Genomic DNA, 24,112 nt, shown 5'->3' on the forward strand with positions numbered 1-24,112 from the left:
AGCTCTTGAAGATCATCAATAAAATTCTAATGCAATCAGATTTAACACATCAGCTTAGTGTAATAGCTTTCTGATTCCTCTCTATCTTATCTTGGCAAATTAGGTGTTAAATGGCAAACAAATGAGAGCACTACAGAATTCAAGAGATATAAAACTTGATAAAGGTCTTATTACATGGTGTCAGAGTTGTACAGAGAGACTTTTCCAAAGCAGCACTGAGGAGTCGAAAATGTGATAAGAAAATTTGATATTCTACAATTTGCTTCCAACCAGTCATTACTATGTGATGTTGTTTTGTTCATTACGATCATTATAGCCTGCCTAATTGTTCTGAACTACGTCTCTCACAAACACGAGCTTCACTCCTTGTAGGAGGGTGTGGACAGTCACTCACCTTTCCTTGCATTATCATGCGGACTGTCAGCAGACTGACCGGTACATTGTCGTTGAGGACCATTTTTTTCTCACTGGCCATGTCACGGTGAAAAAAACAAAATGAAAATGGAGGAACGCTGAGGTTCCTCTTTGTCAGGGCAATCTGATCTCCTGGACGATTAAATCAACGGCCTAAAATGAGAATGAAAAAAAAAAATCGGTAATTATTTCATCACATAAGTCAATGACAACATGAAAAATACAAAAACAAAAATTAATCAAGAATCCATTATGAAATGCGAGAAGTTGATGCACGAAGACAATTCTCTTCTTACGACAATAATATAGACACTCCCACTACCAATGCTCTCACAATAAGTGAAAGCAAAGTGAATATTATGCCCAGGCACACTTCTCCTGAATTTACAGTGTATAAATTTACATATTTATCTACAGATTAAGCCTGAGTGTTATCATATGATTCCACTGATACTGAGTGAAATTCTGATCACAACATCATACATGCATTTATAATCTAGCATCCTCTTACATACTCATTGCATTGGAACATTGTGCTTCTATAATTACATGTCACTTTCCAACACTTGAACGTACATTTAAATCTTAACACTAGAAATAAGGCACTTCAAGGAACATAGTAGGATTTAGAAAAAAAATAACAAACTACTCTGCAGTGTACATCCACAAAAAAAAACTTTCAAAAACCACAACCAGGGCCCCTCGAATCATCTCAAAACAGCATTCTCTGGGGTTACATCTCACAACAAAGTCCTTTACACACTCTAGAATTAAGTGAAAATTTCTCCCATTGATTGTCAATTTTTGTTGGAGATATTATAATACACGCGAAGGACAGTAAGAAAAACACGGCGATGGAGAGTTTGCATTAATGTCTCGGGGTAACATCTTGCAAAATAACAACTCAGTTAGAAAACCACTGAAAAGAAACATTTCTTTCGGTTCCCCATTCAATCTGTTACATGCTTTCTTCCATGGGAATATTTTTTGCTTACAAATTCTATGAATATCTAATAAGAAACAGCTGTGAAGAATTACAGTCTTTTTAAATCATATAATCATAAAAAAAAAAATCTGCCATAATTTTAAGATTTTTGATAGTTCAGACCTACGGGAAACTGTTTCATTTTCAATATCAAACCCCCACCAATAGAAAATTAATGAATTTAAAACTACAACCCAATTTTTAACATCCAATTCATCACAAGAAACTCTTCTCAAGGTAATAAAAAAGCCACCCTCTCACCTTTTTTCTGTAAAAGATGCATCATGTCTGATAGTTAAATATCTCCAACATCTATAGCTAATAAAATCTGTCTATCTGCTTGTTTATCTCTACTACAGCACAAAGTGTCAAGCACATATACTCAACACAATATACCAAACTGGCAAGTGAGTGTATGTACGCACAAAAGAACCTCCCACATTTATATATCCATGGATATATGCAAACGCAAACAGCTGGTTTGGCTGACTGGTTGCTGGATCAGAATTAAGGTATTCATGTCCCTACAAGATATCTATATATACACCCCTAATTGATTAGATCCACCTCCTAAGATAGATAATCACCACCCGGTGTGAACCTCTCACAGGGGAGATAATAGCCCAGTACGGGGCATCCTGGACCGAAGGGCACATGTAATTGGTCAACATTTCACTGTTCCTTCAAATCAGGGGAGTGATTTTAATTCACATTTTCACTCAACGTTTTATTTTCTTTTTGGATTGTTATGGAATTCAGTAAAATCTAGTTTACAAATAATTCATATCTAATCCAAATATTCACTAAAGACATATCAAACTTTAATTTACATGACCAAAAAGATTTTTTATTAGAGTTTTCCCATGTATTAATGATCTTGATTAAGCTTCATTTGTAGCAACAAATTAACTTGACTTACCTGCAAGAAGGTACACCAAAAATGTTTTATTTCTCTAAAATAATCAATATTCCGACTTCTTTTTTTTTTTCTACATGGTCATGTTTGCGACAAATATGTTTCTGTAAATCACAGTGCCTCCAAAATCAATATGCGAGATTAAAAAAAATATCCAGTTACTCCTCCCCTAACCAAGGAACATAATTTTGCATCATTTTCCAATGTTTCCTTCATAATTAGTCCCCTTCACACAAATGGAATCAATGCTGGTCGTGTAATTTTCTATAGAATTTCAATAAAATCTTTTCTCCATTAAAATCAGAACAAATGCCTTGGAACAATCGCCTCTCATTACTTTTAGCTATTGAAGTGACATAACTGTCAATATGCTTCACAATACTGAAATCTGTTTTATCCCTCTAAATGACTTCTTAAGCTGATTAAGATTACCATAATCCCCTTCCCTATACCTCAGTGACTTGGTTTTTATGCAACAGTTTTATTGTCCACTGATAAAGCCCTGGCTTAAGTTCAATTGTTGTCCACTGTAAGCTTGCTTTGACCATGTTTTTGTTGACAATTTCGTGACCATAACACACAGTTCAATCCTTTCTCTAAGGCAAATTCCTCATATGTATATATATAAACTCTGACATAATTAATGCGCTCGTATAATGGGGGTGTTGATATTATACTATAATCTGAAACTAGATAGTCTAGTCTATCCAAAATTAAAAAGAAACTAATTGTGAATAAATACTGAAGAATCATGAATAACAATTCATATTCACTTTACCTAGTATAATAGAAGTATATATAATTTAATGAATCTTTAAGCTCATCATTACTACGTGCAGTGTAAACAACACATGATAATTGATCTTCGACAATCATCTCTGCCACTTTAGAAAAAGCTTTATATTTGAGAAAAAAATTATTCTATATCTTACAAGAAAAAGCATACCTTATTTGAATTTAGCTTGCATTTAAAATTTTGATTCACAGATCATATGCAGCTTTCCTCCCCTATTGAACAGTTAGGGTTTATACATGAATTACAAGTAGCAATCATTACTATGCTTACAAGATAACAGTTGTTTGTTTAATAATTGATAAGAGCCTGGTCCCCTCTCATCCTGGTCCAATGGTCACCAGTCTGGCCCTCACTATCATTTTATCACCCCTTCAAATATTCAAATTCAACTGCTGTTTGAACAGGCAATGTAGGCAGCTTATCAACTACTTGGACAACAAATTTATGCAGGTTTAGCTCATCAAACCTGTGTGTATTATGTAAATAGTAAGTACCATAAAAACAAAACATAGTAAATCAATTAGATCAATAATCAATAGTAAATAGATTTGATTAATAATCAATCAGTAATCATTCATACTCCCCTGCAGTGATCAATTTCTTATAAAGGACTGCCTCCATAATGAATTATACAATTGTTAAACTATCAAACCACTAATACTAACTTAATCTGGGACTATCAGCTGTAAATCAATCACTGACTGATTAATTCTTTAATTGACCAATTCTTTTATGTAAGTTTACTGTGATTGCTGTTAAATACAGTGTGGTCAACTTCAAGGGATGTGACTGAATTCCTCAGAAATCGGAGGAAAACTGGACAAAAATGGAGGAAAACACCTCACCCTACCTGGAAAAATATCATTTTCTGTCACTTTAGATCAAACCCAGAGTGTCCCATTTTTCTTTACAATGGAACTGATCCATAAGTTACTAAATTCGCAAATGACCATCAACGCTTTGACATATCAGTACTGCACTCTGACTTCCAAGTCATTTAGTACATGTATTCTTCACATCTATGTAAAGTACAAGAGTTCATGCATTTAACCACAGAAGTTGCAATGACCACTAGAGTCATATTTATTGTTCTTAAGACCACCTGACCTTTTCTTAAATACCTGCAGATGAACTTCTGTTGCATCTCAAAAACACTGACCACATAGGGCTCTTTACTGTCCAGACTTTGAACAAAACATCTGCCCCTTTGGTACTAACCCCGACAGAGCTTTTCCACAAGCACTGATTAGCATAGATTATACCTTCATTGGAAATTAAAAGAATTGGACATCATGAAAACCTTTGGACTTGCGGACCTTTGATCTCTCGGTATCCTGCTAACTGACCTTTCTCATACCTTTGTTGTTCTCACCAGGTAATCATTTGTCTCTCCAGCAATCACCGTATGTTTACAACAAAGTCTGCAAATATTTTCAAGTGTCAGTTTGTGGAGAAATTTCTTGGAACATGTACACTAAGCACCAAATTATTGACACATTTGACACTTATCTTAATGTACTATTCCCAAGTACAAGGGCTAAACAATGCATACCTCTCAATCAGTCTTAATGAAAAGCAGATGACCAGTTCCATCACTGACCATTATCTCCTGTAGCAGGAACAGTCATGGAAGTACAATTTGTGCATTGTACTTCCCCAGAGAATGCATACAATGAGCCATCCTTATATGTGTGAATTATTATCATAGGTTGCAGACCAATTAATTAACCTAAAAGAACACTGTTGGTTAAATGACTTCTTATCATCCTACTGACCAGATGATCAGCACATGATGTGTACATGTGTTATTTCACAGACAGCTGTAATATCTAAAGTTGCCCTACCTTTAATGGTACCCATATAGGACCCCCAATTTTTGTATGATGACATTATGTTCAAAATTGCTGCTTTGAATATGACATCACTTAATGATTTGCGTAATCATTGAAGTCTCCCTCCCTATTGATTATCAGGTGTGCTCCATTTTTTTTGTGAAATAGACATTAACCTTACACAGATCTGTCATTGTCCTGGCCCATTTCCAGAGTCGCTTCTTCCTGTGGTTCACAATAGATCATCCACAGGAAATGGACACATTTCACAATAAAAGGGAAGTAACCAAATTGCCTTCAATCAGGCAAGATGGATGGAGAGCTGTCCCGTTTGGGCAGGGAAACTCACAATTATAGACTAATAAGCAGTGGGAAAGGGGCTAGCATTATAAATTTCGATACATCTATGTGTAATTCACAATTAATGGTAACTTTAGTTGACAAATCAGCAAAGTCCCATAGATTTCTGGTGTCGGTCAAGTTCCACAATATAATTTATGCTGATTGCAGATCCATCATTATTAATCATACCTGTGTTGATATACTATACACATGTACCTGCCCAATCAACCTTTCTCACACCTGTGTTGATATACTATACACATGTACCTGCCCAATCAACCTTTCTCACACCTGTGTTGATATACTATACACATGTACCTGCCCTATCAACCTTTCTCACACCTGTGTTGATATACTATACACATGTACCTGCCCAATCAACCTTTCTCACACCTGTGTTGATATACTATACACCTCTCACACCTGTGTTGATATACTATACACACGTACCTACTCAATCAACCCCTCACAGTGTTTAGTCTCTGTAAATAAACGTGCAATTTTTTCTTGCTCTACTTCCTATTGAACTATTTGAGATTATCTGTTAATACACACAAATAGTTCTTGCAGATACAATGTACATGTTTTAGAACACGCACGCACACACACACATGAAAATATGTCAATGATAAGAATTGACTATGTTTAACAATGAAACGGTACTTTTTAAACAATAAAATCAATGTGACTTTGAATTGTGAGTGACCATATCATTTTCTATACAAATCACTAGAAAACATGTTCATTCATGAAAGGCTAAAATTTCAACAATATCACACACAAACAAATACATGTTTACAATATGAGGGTTTTGATAGATATAGCTTGTGTATAAATTTGCGTGTAAAGATGGTGCAACTCAATTCCAAAATGACAAATCATGTCATGCACAATTAGCCCAGTTAATTGCAGTCTTCACAACAATCTGACATCTACGTTCCCTGGTTCTACATCAGACATAACTATGTTAGATAATCCTGATGCTGAATGACATTGATTGCTGATGTCAATGACCATAAATTAATTCTGACATTAACTGACCAGGGTATTTCTACAAAGGGGACGGATTTTCAATAATAGTTAAAAGATCTTGATGTATACTATGCAAATTAAAACTAATTTTTATATTTACTAATGTTTTGCCCATAATAAATAATTAGTTTGACTGTAGTTAATTTTTCCATAAAAATATTGTGATGCAGATGCAAACTTTTAACTTTGCACAAAAGCAGTAAACAAGACAATCCATATTATTGACGATACTGCTGAAAAATCTACTATAAATTTTTCGATGACTTGATATTTGAAGACTGTCATACATGAAATGATGTAACAAGTAAGAAAAAATGATCGTGAAATCACAGAATCCTTACACATTTTAAATATCTATGAAATATCTGAATACTAATATTTGTTATAATTAATGGCAAATACTGGAAAGGATATTTACATGAAATCAGATTATAATCTAGTATATCAAGTGACACAAACTTTCCTGATGAAGAATTGATGGATCAACAGTCATGTCTTTAAAAAAATATTTTCTGAATTGTCAACTAACAATTTTAGGGCCTCAGCTGTCATACCCTCTTTAAAATATTCCCAGGTAAAATAAGACCTGTACGCAGACTTCCAAAGCAGTGAACTCGGTGCGGGTAATATGCAGATGCCATTTAAGAATTTTAGAACCTAAATACTGATGAACACAAAAACAACAGGCATTTAGTCAGATCAAAATGCATTTGGAAATGACATGCAACATTTAGCCTATGCTTCTAACAGAAAGTTGACATTTAAAATCAATATTAACTCCTGCAGATTTGTTACAGTGGTGATGTTTTTCCCCCGATCTTACCTGGTTTGAAGAGATGATCCATTTGACTACTAATTCCAGGTCTGAGCTTTCATATACCTATATGCAATAAGAGACTCGGAAAAGATTGGGTAGCAATAATCAATGGATGTTTCTCTCCACCGATACCAGTAACAAGCAACATAGATATCGCGAGATCATTCAAGACTTTCCACCATGGCCATTGCGTCTGAGTTTGTCCTCTTGTCCTCACAACTAGCATTGATAATCATTTGAGATGCTGTAGGCAGCTCTCTCGTGTAAAAAAAAATATTGGTACACAAAAAACTGAGCAAATTTGATACCTCTTCTTTCACTGCAGTCAAGCTCCTCTGTTGACAAGAGGGGAATTGCCAATTAGAGAGCTTGCTAGAAGGGTGCTGTATGTATAGTTCCATACATTACATGATGGACTCATTAGCAAAAGGATGTAGACCTTTATAAACTAGCAGAGTATTTCCTTTTCTCCCATTAAACCCTGCTTAATAAGATGTTGTTGACACTATTTGAAATTAACTTTGCTAGAGTGAAATCAAGGTTATGCTTCTGAGTGTTCAATCACTGTCTCTGATCCACAATCAAATAATGGACAGTCAATTCCAGGTTGATGGTTTAACACCCATTTGGTAAAAAGTCAATGCTGCATGATTTCTTTTGGTGTACCGTAACTCTTTATTTCTAGTCACTGTGAGTATATGCTTGTTCTATAAGTTGTGGCACTTCTTTTAAACACTGTACACCTTATTGTATTATAAGTTCTAACCCTGTGACACCCTTTTTTTCTATACATAGATTTGAATTCTAACCATGTGATGTCCCTTTACTAGATACTGTATCTGTGAAGCAAACTTATTTCTAGACACAGAATTGTTTGTTAAGTTCTAACCCCGCATGGTACCATTTTCTATCTAGATACACCAATAACTAAACAGGACAAATGACATACACGAGGTCTGCCGAGTTCTCCATGGAGTTTTACCAACTTTAAACAGACAGTCAAGTCCTGCATTTGACTAGATAACTCCGCACTCACCAAGATCATCACCTCATGTCAATAATTGTCATGAGAAATAATCAGCATTATTGCTACAATATATGGAAACCTCTGATTCATCAATTATTGCGATGAGTTGAGCAAGTACCTTTATTTCACAACCTTAACAGAACAAATAGAGTCTAAGTCAAACTCACAAAGCAAACGTACAGCACAGGGGTCTAAACCGAACCCAAAGAGCAAATAAGATAGGGGTCTAAATCAAACCCACAGGACAAATAACATAGGGGTCTAAACCAAACCCAAAGAACAAATAGCATAGGAATCAAAAACAAACCCATGAACAAATAGCATAGGGGTCTAAACCAAACCCAAAGAGCAACAGCATAGGGGTCGAAATCAAACCCAAAGAACAAATAAGATAGGGGTATAAAACCAAACCCAAAGAACAAATAAGATAGGGGTCTAAATCAAACCCACACTGGACAAATAGCACGGGAATCTAAAACAAACTCACAGAACAAATTAAAAATAGCATTGCATTTGAACCTTACAGTCTTGAGACATCTTATAAAAGCCAAGTATCTAGCAAACAGAGGCTACAACATGTGACCCCGAGATAAAAAATACACACATATTCAAATGCATCCCCTTCTAAAGTCATCCTTAAAAAATTAGTCCCACACCCAAAACTCTTAACGTACTAGAACAAAGCATGCTTCAATTAAAACTATCAAAGTCAAGTTGAATGTTTTTTCAAGTTTTAACTTAAAAAGTTAAAACAGACATAGGTAAAATACTGATTTCATTTCCATCCCTCTACAATTCATGACAATTTCATTATAATCTTACTGGAGAACCACTAGTTTAAACCAATGCACGGGAGGTGAGAGACAACATCCTTCGCTAATTGGAACACTACACTTCAATCAGTTTCCTGGCTTTTATATTTTGAATGCAATTTGAACTTCCTCTTAATTGTCTCTCACTTACGAAATTACTTTTGATGGTTTTCTCTGAATATCAAATTAAGATCTACATATTCTGTTCTTCTGGCTACTGGCTGCAAGCAGCACCAATGACAGATGAGCAAGAGGCCCACGGGCCTTAATGGTCACCTCAGTAATAGACTATATAACCTACATACTCAAACTAAAGTCCAACAACTCATAGATATGATCATTAAAACTATAAGCATTAAACTTGTTTATCTGCTAGATGATAAATTGTAAAGAATGAAAACCAAAGATGCTCTACATTAAACGCAATCTACCGTTACTGGGCTTATATCCTACATTTATGGACAAACAACCAAATATGTTTCTTTAAAATCTGCAACATTCAATCTACTTCTCATCAAAGAGCTTTTTATCACAGTATATTTTCTTATAAAACCATCAACAAATGAACTCCAGCTTTTGTTCTTTGAGGATAAACCAAGCTTAATGATGGCTCCTCATACAAGGCGAGTCATTTCAAATAAAACTACAGGATATATACGACATAGGAAAAAAAATTAAGATGCCCATAAAAGCTATAAATTGAGAAATGGAAAAAGAAATGGGTCATTATCACACATACACTTTAACAAGAAAGCAGGATTTCTGCCCTAAAACCTTCAAGGAACATACATTATTGTTTGATACAAATATCTTACAGGGTCTATAAAATAACATCTCCATAGTTGTCTGTGTAAATAGAATTGTTACAGAACATAGCCGTTGACAGGTACAATCATTGCTCCACACCAAAAAAATCAAGTTTAATTGGCAAACTTGGTTGCCATCTAGAAGGCGCCAGTGGCCACCAGTTCTGATTGTGCCAGGAGACAATGGGTTTGCTATACCCTTCGTTACCTTCCTGCAATGCTTCATGCAGCATGAAATCAAAGTATGTGCTATATGTTTGACATTCGTCTCACTGGCACATCAGCCAGCATCTTACACCAGCACCAGTTACAAATGAATTTTCAAGATGGAATCCTACTGACACGCTTCACTTCCAGCAAACATGTTTGAATAATTCAAGCGCATGAACTGCATGTAATGTCAACAAGTTCTTGGCATTGCAGACTTGTTACAGAAATTACTAAAGCACAAGGGTTCTTTTTTTAACACTTCCATGGTAAAGTTCAAAGCTTTTGAAAACAAAGAAATCATGTAATGTCATTTTAGTTTGCTCACAGTCAAAATAATTAAATAAAAAAGCAGGAAAATATGTAGTTCCAAAATATATTCAAATTACTAGCACTTTTCTTATAAAACCATAGATCATATAAAAGCGATAGTGATTTGAATATATTTTGGAACAGCATATTTTCCTGCTTTATTTATATATATATATATATATATATATATATATAAACTTTAAAAACTAAAAACTATATAAGAACTGCAAAAATCATTATAGTTTATTATTCATATATTGGTATAATACTGATACTGTCCATCTACTTGTATATATACATGATTAGCAATTCATATATGTATGTACTTGTTTCCCCAACATGCTGCATCCACATGCAGTTTGCAGTCTATGTAACCTGTAGTTAATGTTGTAAACTTTCTTTCTTTTTTTGAATTTCCTTCTTTATAAAATGTCTTACTGTTATGCCCTCTGGGCCCAAAATTGGAATAAACTTATCTTATCTAATTTATATATATATAATATTTACAATTACAGACCTGAATTCCTACCTGAAATTGCAATTTGTTGGCTTTCTCTTGGTAATTTCTCTAACTCTTAAAAATCCAAGCAGCTTTGCAAATATTAAAATGATAGTTTTCAGAGTATATATCATGTGTCAAACGCACTACTATACATACAAGTGTATACTACGACCGTCTCTCAGAGGACAAACTCACAAATGTGGGGGTATATCTATAAAAGTCACAATATAAATAGTACATACTGTGTTAATGAGCTAATAACCAAGATTAGAAGGTGGTACTATATCAATATAAACACCCAGAACTCCAGCCAACCTAACTCATCTGGATCTACTTACCAACAATAGACTTTACCTCTTGAGGGTTGATTGAAGCTAAATATAATTTCCAAGGTAAAATGCACATGAAAGTGAACATACAAAGAAATGGATCATATTTTGCATAATAAAATTAATGTTTCCTCTGATGATAAATAAAGAGTTACTGTTGATTTCTTGTCTTTGTCTCTATATCATTACATCACATTGACAAGTCCACAGCCAAGTCATTATCATTTCAATATTGCATACCCATTAATAGATACTGATGAAAATAATCTAAGCATTAAACGGAAGCCAAGTAAAGATTTAATTACATGAGCTTTACATGTTAAGAGCTATATGAGAATTTTATTTAAAATTCCTAATTTCACTGGCCATGACTGAGAGCAGGATCCATCAGGAGAAACGAAGTACACGACACGTTGTCATAGAAACCTGCATTCTGCTAGAAATGAAAATTAATTTCAATCTCTCCCTGTGACGGTTATTAGCTATAGTCAGTTTTCCTGGAAGCTCTTTTAATAAAGTCCTGATTACAACATGCGCAACATTCATGAAAAGAAAAAAATCCTTCTTAGAAATGTCATCGCATAAATGTCTAATGTCACTGCACATTAAACTTCTTTTGCTTGTAATATAAACCAGTACCTTATAAAATGAAAAACATAAACCATTCAGGCATAATGGAATATGTTTAAGTTTTAACTCTTTTGAAAAGTTTGTTAAAGGGAAATATTTTCATTCATAATTATCTAATGTTCTTTTCACGATGATACATTAATTGCACTTGTACATGGTAAAATCGTATCACGATGGCGCAATTATTTTTTATCTTTGACAAGAAACTATAAAGCTTCAGATATCAGAAAGGCAATGAAGATCTCTTGTTCTCAATTTCTGAGAATAATTGGAAACCATTTATGGGGATTTTCAAATAAAATCACCTCATTTTGCATCCAATATCCCCTTACCACATCCTCTCCAATGGGAAATCACCTGCCTCCAAGATCTTACTAATTACCCAAACAAGTAACCCGGCCCTCTATAATTATCAGACAATGAGAGTCATGGACATACATGTGCCTGATGTGTCCTCTAATGAGCAGCTCCTGATTAAAACCATCTTGTTAATCTGACCAAGGTCAGTCTTCCAACTAGTGGAGGTACACAATGCCATACTTCTAGGATCCTTACAGACCAACATTAAAACAAGCCATCAGTTTGGAATAATGCAGTTTTAAGTTGTATTCTATTATCCGTTTATAGGTAGTATTCTTCTCACAACATATGCAAGCAACACTGCAGCCTCGCCTTTGTTAAATGAGGACTGTTCAAAATTCTAGTACACAAATGTCAGTTTTCCCCCTTTCTTATGACAGACCATTAATTTGCAAATATTGATAAATGATCTGATTTTGTTACATATATAGCAACTATAAAAATGTGGAAATGAATTAAGGTACAATGCACACAAAAATGTTCCAGCAGACTCAATGACAGTGTTCTTGAAATTTCCCAGTCCCAAAGAATGGACTGAATGGTTAAAATTTCCTTATTTAGACTGATAACAATCTTTGAATATCTGATACCACAGTTAAATAGGTTTCAGGAACTCTGCAATCACTAGACTATGCTCTGGTGGTACTCTGAAAAAAAGCCTCACAATTTTGACTGCACTTTACGATCAACATTGAATAATCAATTCTGCCAAATCATGACATAAAAACTTAATTTGTTATAAAAATATTTTTATTTAGATTACTTTGCTTTGTAAATGGCTTAAGTGACTAATGACATCAAAATGAAATCATAGAGCGCAGCAGTTGTTCACTTTCAATATTTCAAGTTGCACTCTGGGATACGCATCAAGATCTAAAATGGTGCTGGACAAAGCAGGTCTGAAACCAAACGTTTGTCAGATGCTGGTTTTATCATTAATACCTGTGATTTTGGAAGAATCCATTGTACTTGAGTTGGACATCTCAAGACTTTGACAATTCAAACATGCTCCAAGTTGTCCTTACTTACATGGGTAGTACTTAGGGATTTTAAGTTTTTTGCATCTATAAGTTGAAGATGCAGAGTAGAAGAATTAAAGTATGTAAAAATATTCAAAGTGGCCAAGTTCAATTAAGAACTAGGAAGAATTGTTTTATCACACCAAAACTGATGTCTCCCCTTTCATTTTCCATACTTTTAAAAACATTTTTAGGGATCATCTTTAAAGAAGAAAAGGGCAAGGTCAAACTTCATAAAAAATGCATGTGGCACACTGTCTTATCATGGTATACTGACATATCAAATATCAAATGCCTATGTCAAAAGAAGCCAAAAGAGTTGTGGTCCATGCAGACAAAAACAAATGCCCCCCAAATTCTATTATTTGACCTTTATATATAAGGCCAAGGTGAAAGGTCATCAAAAATGGTATGCAACACTCTGTCTTGTCATAGTATACCCTCATACCAAATATCAAAGGTCTCTATCAAAAGACAGAAAAGTTATGGCCCCAACAAACTTTATATGAAAAGCGGAAGAATTCACACTAAAACAATATGTCCCCCTTCTGGGAAGGAGAGGCGATGTTTGTATCAAGGATTTAGTGACATAAACTATGTGTCAAATATAAAGGGCATTGGGATTGTTTTAAACATCTAATGATAAGAAAATTAATTTGAGTCAGGTACCCTACAATAAACTTTCTTGTATAGGTAATAACACAATATATAGGATTTGATTTTAGAAAGCAACAAAAAATCTACCACTGCACTTAGTATATCTAGAGTCATTAAAGTATAAAATGAACGTCAGATGCAACATGCAATATGCATTACAAGACAAAGCATGCCTAACTGCTCCGTACACTCTAGATCAGCGAACCTAATAATGTCCAAAGATACACAGACAGCACCAGCTAATCGATTATCAAAATTCTTATCCATGCAGATATGAAAAATGAATAAGCTTTACAGCAACTTAAATTTAGAATATGGATTGTCCAATCTAAATCCTTGAAGCATCTCAATGTGCTCATAGACAGGCTCAGTAAGAACTGAAGTACTATTCATCTTCACTTACATTATATTTAATTCAGCTGTGCTTTTGGTTTCTTGACAATCAACACCAGTTTTCTTTTTTTTTTTCTGGGTCATGTTCAAGGCAGATCATGCATATAACTGATAAGTTTAAATTAAGACTCCACATTCTCATTGTTTAAAACCGCTTATCGTGACATTTCCTTTCTGCTGAGACTTAAGTTGAACCATACAGAAATATAGAGATCTAATTCAGAACAAATGGAATTTGGACCCATACATATAATATAATTCAAATTACCATACTTTATTGGTGTTTCAGTTATGTAAGCAATTTTATTGTGTTTTATTTTCAAATCCTGATCTCAGAGTTTCAGGCTTGCAACAGAGATACATTTCCTTAGATTTGAAATACAAATTCCTTGCCTCACCTTCCCCCCACCTTCTATATCTGACATCTGTATGAGTACAAGAACGTCATAGATTGGAAAGTCAATTAAAGGGCAACTGCATAAAAGTGGTTTCCAAACTCAACACTATTGTTGTATTTTTAGACCACTCATACAGAAGATCCTATATAGTACCACAATTGCAGAATAAATGTTACTGAATATGGGAGCCTCCCCGACATCGAGTGTTAGTTGACATATGCACACTGATGCATTCCCGGCGATTCTTCTGCATGTGGATAACTACAACCATGTGTTATGTGACCACGTACCTCAATCGTAGAGCATCTGTGGGAACTGATTGGTGAAGAGAAACAGACAGAAGGACAGACAAACCAGAAAGTATCCAGCTATATAGCATGGTCAAGTCGTACAGAATGCCCGAGACCAACTTCAGAAATGTTGACGTTTAAAACATTAAGTGACCAGCTACCATAACCTGCATTCTGCAAGTTTCCTATATACTATGATTGATTGATTGAATATTGTTTAACGTCCCTCTCGAGAATATTTCACTCATATGGAGATGTCACCATTGCCGGTGAAGGGCTGCAAAATTTAGGCCTATGCTCGGTGCTTATGGCCTTTGAGCAAGGAGGGATCTTTATCATGCCACACCTGCTGTGACATGGGACCTCGGTTTTTGCGGTCTCATCCGAAGGACCGCCCTATTTAGTCGCCTCTTACAACATGCAAGAGGCACTGAGGCCCTATTCTAACCCTGATACCTTTCCCCTTTGGCAACAAATGGATATTTCCCCTTCCACAGACAAAAAAATCCCCTTCATTTGTAGAAACTTTATAAAATTGTATGAGAATTTTCAACAAAATAAGTTTTATATATTCAAAGTAATTTTCTATAATTGTCAAATTTACAAAATAGATTAAAATGAGTAATCAATCAATTTATATTCCATGGATGTCCCCCACCACCATCCCCTGGAAGCTCATGACTGCATTCTCAAAAATTTCCCTTAAATATGAAATGGGTAGCAACATCTAAATGCTGGATAAAACCCTGGGGTGGGGGTGTCTCAATCTTCCCCTGTCCCTTAATTCTGTGCTTGACTCATAAAAGTTATAAGCAATAGTCACCATACCATTGTCTTGATTACTATATATTATAAAGGATTTTACTCAGTGTCCCATCATAAACCATGAAAAAAATTCTACAACTTTGAAGTCTTTAAACATTGACCAGCAATCACTGAAACAGCGGACAGCTGTAGAAATGGACAGTTTCCCTTCCTTAATGACCCACAAATTACACCTGTAGGACAGCTAGGTCTGACCCACACATAACACCTGTAGGACAGGTCTGACCCACACATTACACCTGTAAGACAGCTAAGTCTGACCCACACATTACACCTGTAGGACAGGTCTGACCCACACATTACACCTGTAGGACAACTAGGTCTGACCCACACATTACACCTGTAGGACAGCTAGGTCTGACCCACACATTACACCTGTAGGACAGCTAGGTATGACCCACACATTACAACTGTAGGACAACTAGGTCTGACCCACACATTACACCTGTAGGACAACTAGATCTGACCCACACATTACACCTGAAGGACAGGTGTCCTGTAGAAATACAATGCCCTAAAACAGACCAACTTACCTGTCAGACTTCAGTTATACTGGGGAATTATTTGTTGATGTTGCCATGGTATCGGATTTTTCTTTCTGAAAATACATCATAAAACATTCAAGTCATCAAATAGATTGTAACTTTTGGAGAAAGCAAGTGTATTCTGTTTGTCAGCACCATTGGACCCCCATATTGTAGCATCTTAAATGATGGTTCAATGCTATGGATTGTTGCTGCATCACAGTGGTGATCTGAACCAGAATAATTAGTACTCTGTCTAACACTCTAGAATGTGCAGCGAAATCTGGATACTTCTACCAAACTTCTTTAAAACTTGCTGGGAAGTATACTTCAACCAAACGTCTATAAAACTTGCTGGGAAGCATATTTTTACCAAACTTCTATAAAACTGACTGGGAAACATATTTCTACCAAACTTCTATAAAACTGACTGGGAAGCATATTTCTACCAAACTTCTTTAAAACTTGCTGGGAGGCATATATCTACCAAACTTCTATAAAACTTGCTGGGAAGTATATTTCTACCAAACTTCTATAAATTAACTGGCTGAGAAGCATATTTCTACCAAACTTCTATAAAACTGACTGGGAAGCATATTTCTACCAAACTTCTATAAAACTGGCTGGGAAGCATGTATTATTTTTACCAAACTTCTATAAAACTGACTGGGAAGCATATTTCTACCAAACTTCTATAAATTAACTGGCTGAGAAGCATATTTCTACCAAACTTCTATAAAACTGACTGGGCAGCGACTTCTTTAAACTAGAAAATTTGATGGAACCTGTACAGGTATATGGGGGGACTAGCTAGATCATGGGCACACATGCTTACCTTGGTGATAAAAAATTAGGGCCTTTGGAAGAACTTTCTCACTTGAGGAAATATGTTGTCCTTGGTATGCATAATGAAGTACAATATTAACTTATAAACAAGTCACATCTGCTAATGATGGTTCACCAATACTGCATAAATGAGAGCCATATGTGATTTGCTATTCCTGCCATTACTGACCATCACAACACATTATAGTGAAGGATGCCAATGCTTAAATGCATGCAGGCACCACAGGAATAGTATCCTTTTGTATAATCAAGTCAAAATAAACCGGCCTTTGCACTACATCATTGTTTTTGCCAAATATCATAATTGTCAATACTCAATTTTCATGTTATGAGCCAGAGTAAACTTTAGACCAACATTCCAAAGTAAACAAAACAAAAGTAATTCAATATGGAGTCAAGTCTTTGAATAGGTTTCTTCCAAATTTTCACTTGAAAAAGAGCATCTTAGGGAAGAATGCAAAGACTTCACTGTATAAAGATTCAATTAAGAATGTTGGATGCAACCATTTATTTACTAACCAATTGTTTGATTTGCATCATTTCAATGTAACCTGCTACATTTCAGTAACAAGTAGGTAATCCTAAATATCATCAATCTCATGTGCAATGCAGCCTTCATCAAAGAACTTGTTTAAAATTGCATGGGTGTTTATCATTTCATAGATTATGCTAATGAATTCATATCCTTCACAAAGTCTGGACGAAGTGGACTTTTATACAGATTGAATGACGACTGAACAACCACCACCTATACACACTATATTTTGTCTCAAACCACAATATTTTGTACTTATGAAAATAAATACAGAATATCTGAAACAAGCATTCTGTAAGTATTGCATAGCAATAACATGTCTACCATATGTTTTGATTATCCATAATATTGCCTGTTTCTAAAAGCCTTTCGATTCTATCACAATTATGTTTTTAATAATCGATCAAGTTATTATGTGCAAAATGACAAATGTGCAATAACAAATTCATGACATGGCACATACAATTCAATTTCACTGTGTTTGACGATATATGGGTCTTCAATGTGTTTGATAATATGGGCCTTTGCTGTGTTCGATAAAATGAACCCTTTACCTTGGAGGTATGATAAAATGGGCTGTTTAATAGTATGAGCATTTAGTCTTTTTCTGTGTTAAATGATATAGGTCTTCACTTTGTATAATAATATGGGCCTTCATATTGTGCTTGAGGAAAAGGTGAAGATAAAAAGGGATCAATCTCATAATTCCTATACGGAATATAAAATTAAGAGAAGGACAGACATGGACCCCAGCTGGGCATACCAGAGGTAGGATCAGGTGCCTAGGAGGAGTAAGCATCCCCTAGTTGACTGGTCACACCCGCCGTGAGCCCTGTTATCTCGATCAGGCAACAAGGCATATGATTATATGATCTGCATAGATGATAAAATGGGCCTGCATTGCTCTTAAAATGGGCCTTAATACTATGTGTAATAATATGGAGCTTTATTGTGTCAATTGGTTGTATTTGATAACATAGGCCTTTATCATGTTTTATAATATAGTCTACGTTTCATAAAATGAGCCAATGCAAACATTTGCTGTGTTTGCTAACATGGGCCTTGTCTTTGATAATATGGCCCATTACTGTGTTCGACAGTGTGGGCATTTATTGTGCTTGATAAAATGGGTCTTTACTGCGTTTGATGATTTGAACCTTACTAAACATGTTTTAATATTTTGTCCTGACTGTGTTTGATATACTGTGGAGTCATCATGGTTCGTGGGGGATTGATGTTCGTGGATTTCGTGGGTCATTCTTACACACGAATTTACGTGTCCTCGAACATAATTTAACCAAGTAAAGTTATCTCTCCTAGTACGTGACATTGTATCGCTTACCCAAGAAATTACGTCACCACGAACTAGCAAAATTTGGCTTACCAACGAACATGGCCCCCACAAATTAAAATGATTCCACAGTAATGAGCTTTTGCTGTCCTTGATCAAATGGACATCTGTTGTGCTTGATCATATGGACATTTGCTATGCTTGATCATATGGACATTTGCTATGCTTGATCATATGGACATTTGTTGTGCTTGATCATATGGACATTTGCTATGCTTGATCATATGGACATTTGCTATGCTTGATCATATGGACATTTGCTATGCTTGATCATATGGACATTTGTTGTGCTTGATCATATGGACATTTGTTGTGCTTGATCATATGGACATTTGCTGAGCTTAATATGGATATTTGTTGTCCTTGATCATATGGACATTTGCTGTGCTTGATCATATGGACATTTGCTGAGCTTTATATGGACATCTGTTGTCCTTGATCATATGGACATTTGCTGAGCTTAATATGGACATTTGCTGTGCTTGATCATATGGACATTTGCTGTGCTTGGGACAGATGTGTTTGATAATACATGGGCCCTCACTGTGTCTGATATGGGCCTTTACAGTGTTTCATCATTATCTGCTTTATTGTTAGATAATTTGGACCTTGGTAGTTTACATGATGATCACTAACTCATAGTTAGCTCAGATAAGTGTAAATTATAGAATTTTTCTTGAGCAACTTGTAATGTTAAAGCACATGAATTCTGCAAAATTTCTGTGTTCTTTTATATCATTTGCGAATTATTAAGCTATACAAATTTATAGATAATTAACAATTAACATTCACTTTAGATATAGCTGATCAATGTAATATACATTAGTGGAATGTTTCTAATTTCATCAAGAAAATTAAAGGTTAAAGTGGAGATACTGATAATTGTTTTATTAGATTACATAATTATAGACTAAGAATCAGTGGGTGTACATTTTGACAGATGCTGTTAAAGGAGGAAAATCTGGATTAATATCCCAGGCTGGTTTTGCTAGTTTTAGATTAGCGTGTACATAACATCCAGATTCGTTAGTAAAATAATTAGCACATTACATTTATATACAGGAGGAAAAGGAACTCCATCAAAGATCTGATTGATTTTTTCCTGGTATAAGGCTGATGAGTGATGAACAACCCAAATCTCTACCATATTACACAGCCATATAGCCATCAAGCCTGATTAAAGAATGATCTGAAATTTCTTACAAATGCACACAAAAATATGACAGAGATTTTCTGACGTCAGACTCTTGTGATTTACAGATGTTCATCATTATGAACAAAGAATATAAACGTTTTTGCTCATGGCAAAATAAAAACCAACATTCAGATGGGTTGTTAATAAAAACATTTCATTATCCCACTTGATAAAACAAATTGTTGTCCAATCTACTAGATGCAGATTCACAGAGATTTATGGTTACCAGTTTTAATTATGCACATCCCTGCAATGGGGAGGGGTTCTGATTGTCATGTTGGAGAAAGGTGGCGTTTATCATTCATAGAAGGGAGGGATGTACCCAGTGGGTTTATCAAAGTCGCTTTCTCATGTTTTGTTCAATGCTTCTACATGTGTATGTATTTCCACGACTAGAATAATAGACTTTTGATATCTAGACAGACAGTAAACTTCTTTTCATGAAGGAAAATCAAAGTAACTGCAGACCATAATAACTAGAAATAAGTAGGCTCTTAAAGCAAAGAAAGATGAGAAGAATGTTGTGATGGAAACCACTTACTAACAGGTCCAGCTTGTAGCAAAGTACACAATTTATAAACTACTGCACACTTTTAGGAAAGTAAACATGGATTGAAAAATATGAGGTACGCCATATTTACTGCAATTATTTTTATTAAATCTGTGGGTGCTTTGTATTGCTACAAGGAAAATTTACAGACAATGTCCTTAACACTATGACCTTGAACAATGTTGAATGACAAGTTTTCTATTTTCGACTGCTCAAGTCTATATATATATACAAGTAATAGCTGTTGTCTCAGTTGAAAACATAATTTTGATTTAGTACAACCAAATGTTTCTGGTGTAGGGTGTATATAGAAATCAGAAACAGTTCCCTACTAAATGTATAATTCTTATAAACTACCATGTAAAATGGAGACAAACCTGGAGTCAACTTAAAATTTCATAAGCACCCATAAAGCCAAATTCTACCATGTCAGCCATGTTTGGCATGTAGACATGAATCTTCACAAGCCAAGGGTTTTCGATCCACTCCACTCTGGTTTGACATTGCTCTGGACCGATACTCTTGGCTTGCGAGGAGATGGTAGACATGCTATTGGAGGTCTTCATAATCTGAACACTACTCACCATGAACAGCCTTTTGGTTTCTTACATTTGTACTCTGACAACTCGTCTTGTCACTTAAATTTAGAATATTCAGTATTACTTATTGATAAATTAATGACTTACGAAATCTCCCTAGAAACTTGCAGATATGTCAAAACAAACCTGAATGTATAGTAAAAAAAAATTGTTTTAACCTAGCTGCATGCTTCCAAAAATTACAACTTGATCATTCGAGCAGAGAACACAAGGTTGGTTGCAGTTTCTCAGTAGTTTGCATGTATAAATGCATTGTCTATGTAAATCTGAATTGTGTAGAATTCAGTTTCTTGGAAATAGACCATTCAGATATCTTTAATCTTCTGCCTAAAACTATAACCTGGTCATTGATATGGAAAATATATGGTCAAACGCAGTACCCGAAGCATATGACTGGTTGACATGTGTATCCATGGTTTGAATTATGTACGATTACTGGTTTCTAGGAAACAAACCATTTAGAAAACCGTGACCTGGTTGTGTATTGTGTATGTAGTGTAGTATCCTAAGATGACAACTTTCTTTAACAGTTTGATATCAGTTCTCTAGATAGTCATCCCAAAGAGCTAGAAACCCTTCACTTAGAATTCTGACATGCCATTCATTTTAACCACCAAATCATACCACAGTATTTACTTTTTCTGACCAGTCATGATAGCCCCATGGTTAGACTGCTTGCTTCACAACAAAGTCTCACATTCCATTCTAGATCTTGTCTGGTCAAACCTTAGGTGTTGAAACATAGGTAGAGACTATTCCTTTGCAATGTGCCCAGGCATTAGAAGTGAATGTTATACAGGTCTTTTGGATATGACCATAAACGAAGGTCCTGTGTTACCGTTGATATAGCACAAGAACCCGAACTGCTAAGGCCTCAAGCACCATGCAGATGTCAAAATTTGTGGCACTTCATCTCACCATAACAAGTGAAAATTTCTTGAAATATACAAAGGAAAAGTAGCCATGTTTGATGATGAAACATTTAGTTTCAATTTATAAAGGTATAGCATGAAAAACACTACATTTGATACAAATTATTGATGTGCTAGTGATTGTAAGCGTTCTGAGGATCATAAATTGAAGAATTTCCCGGTTAATAGTAATGAAGGTTTTCCTGATGACACTAAAAGGGCCTTTCTATGGCATCCATATGCTGTTCATTTACAGTGATACACATGTTACTCTCTTCTCAAGGAAGTAACTTAAAAGTAATTTTACTCCCATAACTTTAACACATATATATATACATACAAATTTCTCCTTCTCCAAGATTACAAATACACAGTATTTATACCCATACAATTTGATTGACAAGCTATCAAAAAGTAGCTGAGTTCAAAACACAGCAATGAATGTTGCTGAAAAAATAGTACATTTTAAATCTTTCTTTTTATGTTAAACCAATACAAACGATACATTGATTTTTTTTTATTTCTTGCCAGTTATTGAACTGAATTCCCCATTCTTGTTAGTTTTCTACCGGGGCTTACCACATTAAAGGGACATATGCCAATAGCAGTTGTACAATTTTTTCATCCTTGAGTAATCTCCTATATTTGTGAGATGCTGAGAGTCACATAAGCTGATTATATTAATGTAATTTAAATAAAATCAATTTGGGATTATGGTTCTTGTGATATCAGGGTCTCTACCTTTTCACCTCACTTAGCACATACATGGAGGAGATGAAATTTCTGACATCCATTTCCACATCAATACAAGCAGATTTTCACTATTTTTTTTTTTTAAAAATCATGCAAAGAAATTCCCTAGTAATAATTAAAAATGCATTCATGGAGGTTTGCTCTTGAAAATAATCTTCAAAATGGAGCTCCTGATGTACTGTAACTTAATATCACTTGAAAAATAAGCAATTTAAAAACCAAGGCTTAAAAATCATTTTGGCTTGTCGTTTAATGATGTGAAATATTCGTCAAGAGTGAAGAAGTTTAACCAACTGCATGACTATCCCTATAATAGCACCTTGCACAACGACAGCACATACTCTACATCTATAAGCATTCAGTAGTGCTTTACCAAACTTCACCTTTACAAATATTACATTTGAAACACATACATGTAAGAATGTTTACTCACTGCTACCTCAAATGATGAATTGTCTCCCTTACTCTTCCAAGTGAGACCCATGTTGGAGTTTTGATGTTGAGAAAAATAAAAAGCACAGAAAGTGCAGCAACTCCTAGCAAATGGGTAATTTCAAAAGCTGATGTATTTCATATTTGTATATTACAATGCACCCACTCACCCCTTTACATTCATCATTGCTTAAGGAAATAATAGTTATCTTCCACAGAAAAAAAGGCCAAAATAATCGCTCTTAATCGATTCCTGCAGTTGCAAGTTATGTTATCAGAAGTGCACGACTTCATAAATTTATTTTATTTTTATTTTTTTTCTCTTTGGTTGAAAGAATGAACATCATAATCAAAAAATTCATTCATGTTGTTATAATTTTTTCTTGCAAATATCATAATTCACTTCGACATTATTGTTGAAGATATGTCTTAAGATTAAAAATACATTTCTTGATTTTTTTTCCTCCAAAATTTACAATAAAAGTGTCTTATTTTTTAGTTTCTAGAATACCCAGAAAATGGTATTTCAGTGACAGATTTAAAAATTTAAAGACAGTAAAAGAGTCTTGACACATTTACCTGGTACAGGTACACGAGACTGGAAGAACTTGATAATGGATGGAAAAGGAAATAAGAATTTGAACTGTGTGTGTAAGGGAATTCTATAATTATATATATTCATGTAGTTAAGAGTATTAATGAAAATTTCCACCAA

General features: G+C 34.8%; 1 protein-coding gene across 25 annotated transcripts in view; it reads right to left on the reverse strand.

Moving 5' to 3' along the window:
- The window catches only part of LOC125683264 (poly(rC)-binding protein 3-like), a 79,333-nt gene that overhangs the window by 16,233 nt on the left and 38,988 nt on the right, over positions 1-24,112 (reverse strand). For 7 of the 25 annotated variants that reach the window (XM_056140579.1, XM_048924237.2, XM_048924240.2 and 4 more), the window contains 2 exons: positions 16,235-16,299; positions 395-567 (listed from right to left, as the gene is read on the reverse strand). In XM_056140579.1, the coding sequence (XP_055996554.1) occupies positions 395-475 (81 nt within the window). In that variant the 5' untranslated portion in view covers positions 476-567; positions 16,235-16,299. Of the gene's footprint in view, positions 1-394; positions 568-710; positions 915-1,660; positions 1,992-2,318; positions 3,507-7,140; positions 7,536-10,815; positions 10,997-16,234; positions 16,300-24,112 lie in introns of those variants that run through there. The other 18 variants (XM_056140589.1, XM_056140583.1, XM_048924242.2 and 15 more) reach the window with 9 other exon arrangements.

This window comes from Ostrea edulis, chromosome 6 (assembly GCF_947568905.1).
Source record: "Ostrea edulis chromosome 6, xbOstEdul1.1, whole genome shotgun sequence".
In the NCBI taxonomy this organism is placed as follows: domain Eukaryota; kingdom Metazoa; phylum Mollusca; class Bivalvia; order Ostreida; family Ostreidae; genus Ostrea; species Ostrea edulis.